The sequence below is a fragment of the Belonocnema kinseyi genome, chromosome 3 (genome assembly GCF_010883055.1).
Source record: "Belonocnema kinseyi isolate 2016_QV_RU_SX_M_011 chromosome 3, B_treatae_v1, whole genome shotgun sequence".
Lineage (NCBI taxonomy): Eukaryota > Metazoa > Arthropoda > Insecta > Hymenoptera > Cynipidae > Belonocnema > Belonocnema kinseyi.
Genome location: NC_046659.1, coordinates 71,431,164 through 71,441,463, shown reverse-complemented (window position 1 = coordinate 71,441,463; position 10,300 = coordinate 71,431,164). Strand labels below are relative to the sequence as shown.

The 10,300-nt window shown below is 29.1% G+C and overlaps 1 protein-coding gene across 1 annotated transcript in view; it reads right to left on the bottom strand.

The window, feature by feature from the left end:
* The window catches only part of LOC117168739 (hrp65 protein-like), a 15,145-nt gene extending 9,435 nt beyond the window's left edge, over nucleotides 1-5,710 (bottom strand). Inside the window, exons 1-2 of the mRNA XM_033354473.1 lie at nucleotides 5,361-5,710; nucleotides 25-100 (exon numbers count right to left, since the gene is read on the bottom strand). Of these exons, the coding sequence (XP_033210364.1) occupies nucleotides 25-100; nucleotides 5,361-5,585 (301 nt within the window). The 5' untranslated portion in view covers nucleotides 5,586-5,710. The remainder of the gene's footprint in view (nucleotides 1-24; nucleotides 101-5,360) is intronic.
* Between the last annotated feature and the right edge of the window lie 4,590 nt (nucleotides 5,711-10,300).

Below are 10,300 nucleotides of genomic sequence, written 5' to 3'. Positions count from 1 at the left end.
CGCCCATTCCTCCTCTTTCCATACTATTCCCCCGTCCAGCACCACCACCACCCCCCATTCCTTCTGCATCATTTTCCATCATTGATTCACTCATTTTCATCTGTAAAAACAAAATATAAACAACATGCGTAATGGGTGAGAAAAATTACCAAGTCAACTAAAAAATTTGATATTACAACTAGAAGTGGAATTTTAAAATCCCGTTCTTTATCTAGTTCGATGCGCAATTAAAGCCTTGACAGAAATAACGTTGGATGAACATCAGTTTTGTGTTCATTGTGTTTTTATTGGAAACCTAACACATTGGAATTTACTTCGTCGAATTCTGAGAGGAAAATAATGCCACCAAATGCACGTGAACAAAACTTATTTTTGTAATACCTTCGCGGTTAATAAAATTACAATTATTTTGAAATTCACCTGTACATAAAAAATTACTTTTAACGACGCTATTAACAAAATAGAGCCAGAGTTGACCAAATCCGACGCAGTTGATTCAATCTTTTCCCCTTCAGTCATCAATGAAGCAAGTTAGCTGGTGGTTAAGTGAAAATACCTAATTAATCCTTAAAGGGCACACTTCCGTAAAATTACATAAAGAGCATACTGGTTGCTGGGAACCCAAGGGTATTCAAACGTATGCTGTGCCGACGGCATCGAATAGTTTTTTTACAATAAAATCAATTAATGATGTTTAATCTGTCTAATTTAAGGAGAAAAGATTTTTAAATTTAAAGTAGTTAAGAAAATCATTTTTGGAAAAAAATTTAAAAATTAGTTTCACTCTAAAATTCATAACTTTTTAAGTGTTGAATATTTTTACTTAAAATTTTACTTGAACACTTCTGAGATACGGCGCTTCAAAAATAAAATTAGTCTTATAGTGTTCGTTTCAAAGAAGGTATTTATTCGAAAAAATAAAAGCTTCAATTTAATGAAAAATGAAACATCGTACTTTGCGTGATTTAACGATTGTATCTATCTTAAAATGCATATCAAAATTATGAAAATCAGAATTATGTGAAAATAACATAGAACAATAGGTTTTCATGTCATTTGTGAATCTGGCGCCATATGCTCCATTTTCTTGAATTTTGTACGTTTTTGTTAAAACGCAAATAAGTCTATGGACATTATACACCCAGCATTCCATCCCAGTATACCCTTTACGGGTTAACTAAAATTAACATCTTTCTACACATAATCGTTCATTTTATATATATAAAAAAAAAAAAAAAAAATTTTTAATCGAAAATGGAAGAGAAACAAATTTATTTTCCAAAAAACGGACTAATTTGCAAATGGAATAGTTAAATGAAAAAAAAAACAATAACTAAAATGATCTCAACTGATACCTGTAGTTGAATTTTCAAGAAAAATTTGATCCAAAAAAGATCATTTTTAATCAAATAAATGAATTTTCAACTAAAAAGACAAGTTTTCAACCAAATTGTTCAAATTTGATTTAGAAAAGATCGAATTCCAACCAGAAATTGAACTAATTTATTTTCCAAACGAAAAACATGGTTTCCAAAACAATAAATTAACTTTCGATTAATTAACTGAATTTTGAACTAAAAAAGGCAAGTTTTCTACCGAATAGTGGAATTTTGAACTAAAAATAGAATAATTTTTAACCTAAAATGGAAGTTAAATTTTCAGTTAAACCACTTAATTTTTCAACAAACTGATGAATTTTAAACTGGAATAGTTCAATTTTATATAAAACATAAAAAAAAAATTCAACTGAAGCAATCGATCTATAATTAGACTACTATCGGCGAGAAAATTCGAGTCCTCTGGCTTTGACGTTGAATAAGTATGTGAAGATAAAATGGTAGGTTAATGAAAGAGGTATCATTTTAAAGGTGCAAATTTTGTACGTTAATGAGCCGAAAAGTAATATTCCAAAAAATTATTTGTAGCTTACAGATCTGAAAATACGATGAAAAGTAAAGAAATTTAATAGCTTTTAAAAACAGTGAACTTTGAAGCATAGTTTTTTATTAAAAAAATAATAGGAATAATCTGAAAAAATTCATGGTGGACATTTAACATTTCTGAACAGATTGCCGTCGAAAAATTTGCAAAATATAAATAGTTGTTCGTTTTTTGTGAATAAAAATGCGACCGCACTATCTTCAGTTCTAATGAAGATAATGAAGTGATTTAAATTTGAGGTGGTTCGTTGAACTATCTAATAATTTACAATTTGAAGGTAGTATGTGCTTCTTGTTGTCTTTGTACAAATTGCGATATTTGAAGTCAGTTTTTTTATGTAGGATATCAAGTGCGAGAGCCCAGCGTGGTGCCGTTTTTTCAGGGGATCGTCCTCGCTTTTCCTCAGCCCGACCTACACAACTTGTGCCTCCGAGCGTCACTCTGACCTTCAGACCAGTTTTCTATATTGAGGAAAACCGAAGCCGATCTCCTGGAAAACCGGAACCACGCTGGGATCTCGCACTTGCTTTCGTACATAAAAAACTGACTTCAAATATCGCAATTTGTACGAAGACAACAAGAAAGCACATACTTCCTTCAAATTCCAAATCATTACAGATAGTTCAACTAACTACCTCCAATTTAAATAATTTCATTATCTTCATTAGAACTGAAGATAGAGCGGTCCCATATTTATTCACAAAAAACGAACGATTATTTATATTTTGCAAATTTTTCGACGGCAATCTGTTCAGAAATGTTGAATGTCCCACCATGAATTTTTCAGATTTTTCCTATTATTTTTTTCTATAAAAAACTATGCTTTAAATTTCACTGTTTTTAAAAGCTACCAAATTGTTTTACTTTTCATCAGATTTTCAGATCTGTAAGCTGCAAATAATTTTTTGGAAATTACTTTTCGGCTCATCAACCTACAACATTTGCACCTTTAAAATGAGACCATTTTCATTAACCTACAATTTTTTTTCACATACTTATTCAACGTCAAAGTCAGAGGACTGGAATTTTCTCGCCGATAATAGTTGAACATTTGGAAAAAAATATTTTCAACAAAATAAATGAATTTTCAACTAAGATAAATTTTCATCAAAATGATTAAATTGTAAACCCGAAAAATGATGTAACTAAAGTGGTCAATCTATAACCGATGTAGTTAATCTTCAACCAAAAATATTTATTTTTTTAACAAAAATAGACTGTTTTCAATCAAATAAATAAATTTTCAATAAAGTAGTTGTATTTTCATTTTAAAAAGACAAATTTTTCAGCGAACATTTGAAACCCAAAATGGAAGTTAAAAATTAACTTTCCAAGAAACTGATATATTTTCAAATAAAATAATGAATATCCAACTGGAATGACCGAATTTTAAACAGAAAAGACGAAATTTCAAATAAAATTATGAATGTTAATCTAGAATAGTTGAATTGACCAAAAAAATAAGTTTGCTACCAAAAAGACGTTTTTCAATTAAATAAATTAACTTTCCACTAAATAGGTAAACATTCAACTGAAAAATATCAAGTCAACACAAAAATTATTACCCGAATTTTCATATACAAACCTTTTTTAACTAAAGAAGTTTCAGCTAAAATTATGAAATACTTGACCGGAATAGTAGAGCAGGGTGTCCACTAAAATTGTCTCATGAAAATCCCTGATTATGCCCGCTTATCAATAGAAGATTAGGTCCCTCTTACGATAGAAGCACACATAAAATGTTTACATATTTGCCATATTAAAATTGTTTTTTAAAAATATAATTTAAATTTTTAATGTTTCAGAATTAAAATTTAAAGAAAGAAAAAAGTAGCACAAGCAGCTCAAAGTGAAAATAAGATTTCCTTAAATTCCCACACAGTGGAAATCATGGAACTTTCATCATAACAGTATCAAATTTACAATAAACGCACAATTTCCCCAGAGTAACCATCAGAGATAAAAAGACCAATGATCGTTGTGGAAGGTTCACATGAAAGTGTAAAATAATGATTACAGAATACAACACAAATATAAAATTTCCTACTTTCACGAGTAAAATGGAAAATTAGATTGTTCCAAAACCGCTTTTACCATCTGTGGGCATTTTTATGCCCATCAATCTTTGTAGAAAAATTACAGGAAACTTTTTTAATTGTGCTGTCGCAATTGCTGCACTTTCGCGATATAAACCCAGTTAAAAAACCGTGTTAATACAACCTTATCTCTGCCGAGAGGCTTCCATTATATGATAATAGGTTTCAATATGTAGAAAGTGCCGAAATTTTTATTATTTCTAACAAAATCTCCCCTATTCGTACCGAAAAAATTCAGCTATTTGTAACGAAATTTCTGTGCACGTAGTCACGACTTAACTTTTAACTTATGAAAATGGGTTTTATTCTAGATTCTTTTATTAGAAAAATGCTTGCAAGTATGTAAATGGTAGATTTCTATTATTTGAAAAATGGAGGTGATTTAATATAATTTTCAAAAAATATTAATTCTAGAATTCAAATGAAAAAATTTTTTTAAAATAAAAAAAAATTGTGTCCTTCACTTTCGGCACATAAATGGGCAAATTAAAAGCCTCACCATGCTTCCTAGCTGGACATATTTTTCTATTCCCCTATAAGTATATTTCTATGGCACTTGCTGATTAGGAATATAAATCAAACAAGCGTGGCGTTGGGGTTTTTTAAACAAATTTTTCTTAGATCTTATAATTTTAAATAAATATAATTTACTCTGAAAAAAATGATTTAATTCAATTTCAATAAAAATGTAGAAATACAATGCTTAGAAGAAAAATTAATATTGCATACAAAATATGGAAATGGAAAAACCTGCGTTATCAGCACTTATGCCCCATGAAACAATTTTATTTCAGAAATTTCATTATAAATAAATGCATTTATCGGAAAACATTGTAAACGAAAATTCCGAGCACGTGTCGTGATTTTAAGTCACTCAAGCCGCCATTTTGATTCAGTAAACGCCATTTATAACAAATTGTACGTTCCCCCTACGTTTTCAGAATTAATGAACCGAATATAAATAAATTTAAAGAAATAAAACCATAAATTATCAGGACGAAAAAATCCAATTCGCCGTAACATAAAGATAATTGAAAAATTATTTACACATCCAGAAAAATGCCTAATTAAATTCCCGACCGGGGCTCTTCAACGCCTTATTTTAAAAAAACCATAAGAATCGATAAATACGAATATTTAGAGAATTTAAACACACAAAAGTGAAAGAATAATTTGCTCTAATAAGGAAATGGCCCGGAATAACAGATTATATTCAGAATAGAAGTTTCTAGAAAGAATTTAATGAACACCCGATAGGCACGAGGTGATACAAAATGGCGACCCGACAAGAATGATACAGAAATAAAGGAAAAATTTGCTTACCGGTCCATCCATATTTCGGCCACCCATGCCACCGCCTCCAGGACCTCCAGGTCCACCACCACCTCCACGGCCTCCGGTGAATCTGGAATTGCCCCTTCGGGCACCTCGTCCTCCACGACCAGGTGGGCCGCCGCCTCCGGGGCCACCGGGTCCACCAGAATTATTTTCATTATTCTCTGTTTTTGGTTTTGGTGCTTCCGATTTCACAGACGTGTCTTCTCCCATATTTGTGGAGTTCTAGTTTTCAAATCAACGTTGGATCTCGGCGATCGAAAACGTGACTGACTCCGAGGACGCGTCGACGTGAAAGAACTACGCGTCTCTTCTCCTGAGACACTGGGAAAGAAGAGCGGATGACGAATCCCCTCCCCTTTATCGCAGTGCATCATGGGAACGTTGGGAACTTCGCATTGCCCTTCCGGAAGTGTTCATACAGTGTTGCCACGTCTAGCCTTACAAATATATGTTATCTTTTTTTAAAATGAAAAAGATGAATTAAAATCTAGGAAATATAGCAAATAAAGAATTTATTGTTTATTTGTTTCTATTTTTAAACAGCTTTTCAAGTAATTTCGTATTAAATTAAAGTCTTATTTTTGAATGTGATTAGCTTGGTATACACGCGGGCTTTTTGAATTTATGAACATGTTGGTGGAGTCCATATTTCAAAGTTCTGAAAATGTTAACAATATCTAAGATATTAAATATCTTTAACAATATACCCTTCAAATTTGAAACCTTTTCAAATCAATATAATTAAATAAAACTAAATCTGACGAAAATTAGTATCAGTTTATCTACCCGAAAGATGATTTTAAATTCAGCATTTTCTCCTGCTGATCAATTTTTATTTCTTAAGAATTTTAATCCTTTTTCAAAATTCCCTGGATCGCTTTAAAAATATATATGTATTTTAAAAAATTCTTATTTATAAATCCAAATCATAATTCTTTTCGAAATCACGCATTCTAAATCAAAATGTTAGTTCTCTTAGAAAATTCACTGTTGCCAGTCGGAACTGTATAGTAATTCTTCTCGAAAACTTCCTCTTTCCAAATCAGAATTTTAATTATTTTCGAAGATTCCCTGTTTCAAATCAGAATTATTTTGGAAAATTCCTTCTTCCAAGTGAATTATTATAAATTTTTTTTGAAAATTCTCTAATTCAATTCACAATTATATATAATTATTTCGGAAAATTTACTATTCTAACTCAAAATTGTCCTTTTTCTTGAAAAGTCACTGTTCCAAATGAGAATCATAATTGTGTTTGAAAATTCCCCGTTCCAAGTCAGAATTCTCATTCTTTTGGAAAATTCCTTGTTCCTGATCTGAATTATAAGTTAGAATTATACTTCATTATACTTCTTTTTTATATCCATGTTTAACTTAGAATTATAATTCTTTTTAAAAACTCACTATTTTCAGTCAAAAAAGTAATTCTTGTAGAAAAATCCCTTTTTTGAAAAATTATTTGTTCCTGATTTGAATTTGAATTTTTTCCGAAAATTCTTTACATGCGTCGGAAAATTCTCTGTGCTAACTAAAAATTATTATTTTCCTCAAAAACTCACTGTTCAAAGTCAGAATTAAAGTTCTTTTTGGTAATTCCCAGTCCCGAATCAGAATCATAATTCTTTTTGAAAATTCCCCGTTTCAAATAAAAATTTGTATTCTTTTGAAAAATTTCCTGTTCCTAGTCAGAATTATTATTCTTTTGGAAAATTCCGAATTCCAGTTTTAAGGTATAATTTTTATTTCAAGTTATCGGATACAAATTTTAATAACACAATTTATTAGGAAAGTTTCCTTTCCCAAGCCAACATTTTAGTTTTTCTCGAAAAATTTACTGTTCCAACTCAAAATGAGCATTTTCTTGAAAATTCACTATTTCAAGTCGGAATTACCCTTCTTTTTTAAATCCAGGTATAACTTAGAATTTATCAAATTCACTATCTCCAGTCAGAATTGCAATTTTTTCGCAAATATTTCCGTTCTAAGCTAGAATTATAATTCTTTTTGAAAATCGCTTGTGACAGAAATGAATGATAATTTTTAACAAAAATTCTCTGACTCAATTCAGAGTAACATATAATTTCTTCAGAAAATTTTCTCTTGAAGCTCAAAATTATTATGTTTCAACTAAAAATTATAATTTTCTCGAAAATTCACTGTTTCAGGTTAAAATTATACTTTATTATACCTACTTCTTTTTCAAATCACAATTTAAAAAATTCACTTTTCCTAGTCAAAAAAGTAATTCTTTTCAGATAATTCTCTTTACAACTCAAATGATAATTTTTCTTAAAAAATCACTATTACAACTTAGAATAATTATAGTTTTCTTTGAAAATTCATTCTTCCTAATCAGAATCAGAATATTGTTTCGAAACTTCTCTGCTTCAAGTCAGAATTATAATTCTTTTAAAAAATTGCTCGTTCCAGATCTGAATCATAATTTTTTCGAAATTTCTCTTATTTAATTCGTAGTTATGTATAATTGCTTCGACAAATTTTCTTTTCCAACTCAAAATTACTCAATATTTTAGCATATTATATATTTAGTATATTTTATATATTCAGTATATTATATTAATTACTAAATAATTCTGTAGTAAATTCCCATTTCGATATCAAAATCATAATTCTATTCGAAAATTCCCTATTCCCAATTAAAATTTTAGTTCTTTATTCAATTTACTGTTCCCAGTCAGAATTTAAGTTTTTCTGACAATTGCTCTCTTTGAAGTCAGAATTATAATTCTTTTAAAGAGTTCCATGTTCTAGACCGGGATTTTTTTGTCGAAAATTTTCCGATTCAATTCGCCAAAAAAAAAATTTTTTCTCGAAAATGTAATTTTCCAAATTAAAATTATACTTCATTGTACTTTTCTTCTTAATCTAGGTATAACTCAGAATTATAATTATTTTGGAAAATTCGCGGAACCAATAAAAAATGATCATTCTTTCAAAAAATGACTATTATTTTCAAAAATTTACCTTTTTAAGTCCACATTATAATTATTTTAAAAAAACCTTGTTCTAGAGCTAAATAATAAATTGTTTTCAAAAATTCTCTGATGCCAAGAAAAATTATTTTTATTTTCAAAAATTCCCTGTTCCAAATCAGAATCATAATTCTTTTCGAAAATTCACAGATTAAAGTTAGAATTATAACTTTTTGGGATATTTATTGTTCCAAATCTGAATTAAATAATATTTATACAATTATATATATAATAATATTTAAATAATTGTTTCGGAAAATGACCTATTCCAAGTAAAAAGTATAATTTTCCTTTCTTAAAAAATCCACTGTTCCAAATCGGATAGGCACCCTGAATAGTCTTAAATCTAAAAATAAATTATTCTCTAATTACTCACTATGGTTTCGTAGTATCTAATAAAAAATATAAGAAATTCATTTACTGGTCAAGTTGACATGAAATATTCCTTTATATTTCAATTTATTAATAAATGCGTGTTTACACAATACAAATCAGGGGACAACACAATCTGGTATTGTTTATTATACGCTAGTAAATATCATATATAATACCTAGAAGTTTTTTTTCCTGCCATTACGCAATATATTGATTTTACACTTTTTTGTCCAAAGGATTATAATCAATCGCTCAAGTTATTTCAGATCGCTTTTCAGACTATCACAAAATTGATTGCTGGTATACAGCCGCACCAGGTGCTTCTGAATTCTTACATTTTTCTAAACGAATAGAACACTATAATGCTCTGATTGAACACTTGTAATTCCTTCTAATTTCCTACTTTCTACACTACAAGAATTGATATAACACCGACAAAAATCAGCAACTTAGTCTACGAACTTTGGTTCGATGAATTTTTTTTCCTATTAAAAATAATTTTTTTTGTTTTGTTGCTTTTACAATGCACACTTTTATAAAAGCGACATTAAGATCAACTGCTGGAGGATGTCAAATCTTCCCGAAATTTTCAGAAGACACCCAGTAGACGACCCTACCATTTGCAACGTATAAATTCACAAAATGACACTAATATTTATGCACTATGATACATATACAATGAGACACCATATTGTTCACATATTAAGAATATATGCCTAGATAACTTTTTGTCAGTGGTGTACGATTATCATAAACCTTCAAATGGATTCAACGTTTTTCTGGTAATCTCTTTAAAAAATTGCATTTCATTTGACTTAAGGCTCTTAAACCTTAAAGGGCATACTGGGTATAAAATACCCAGCATCTTATTTGCGCTTTAAAAAAAACGTAACAATTTTTTAGAAAATGGAACATATGGCGCCAGATTAACAAATGACATGAAAACCTATTTTTCTATGTCATTTTCACATAATTTTGATTTTTATAATTTTTATACACAGTTTAAGATCAATAAAATCGTTTAATCACGCAAAGTACGGTGTTTCGTTTTTAATTGAATTCCAGCTTTTATTTATTAGAATAAATACCTTCAAATACCGTCAAATTTTAAGTAAAAAATATCAAAAACTTAAAAATTTATGAATTTTAGAATATCCTTGGGTACCAAACACCCAGTATGCTCTTTATGTAATTTTACGAAAGTTGGCTCTTTAAGGGTTAAAATTACTCGTGTTTTCGCCAGATAGTGACGTTTTTCGAAACATGTTCTGGTTGTTTTTTGTTTTTTAATTGAAAATTTCATGTTTTTTTTGCGTCTGTACAATGTAATTGAAAAAATTTATTTTAATTCATGACGATAATTCTAAACATCCTTTAACACGACAGAGCAAAAAATTGCAAAATAAATCAAATTTAGACTAAAAAATATTAACTTGTAACAAAAAACGTAACAGTTAAGCTTTTAGTTGCAAAAATTAATTTTCAATTAAAAAATCGGATTTTCAAGAAATAATTCAACAAGAACAAAATTTATTTTCACTAAAAAAGATAAATTGT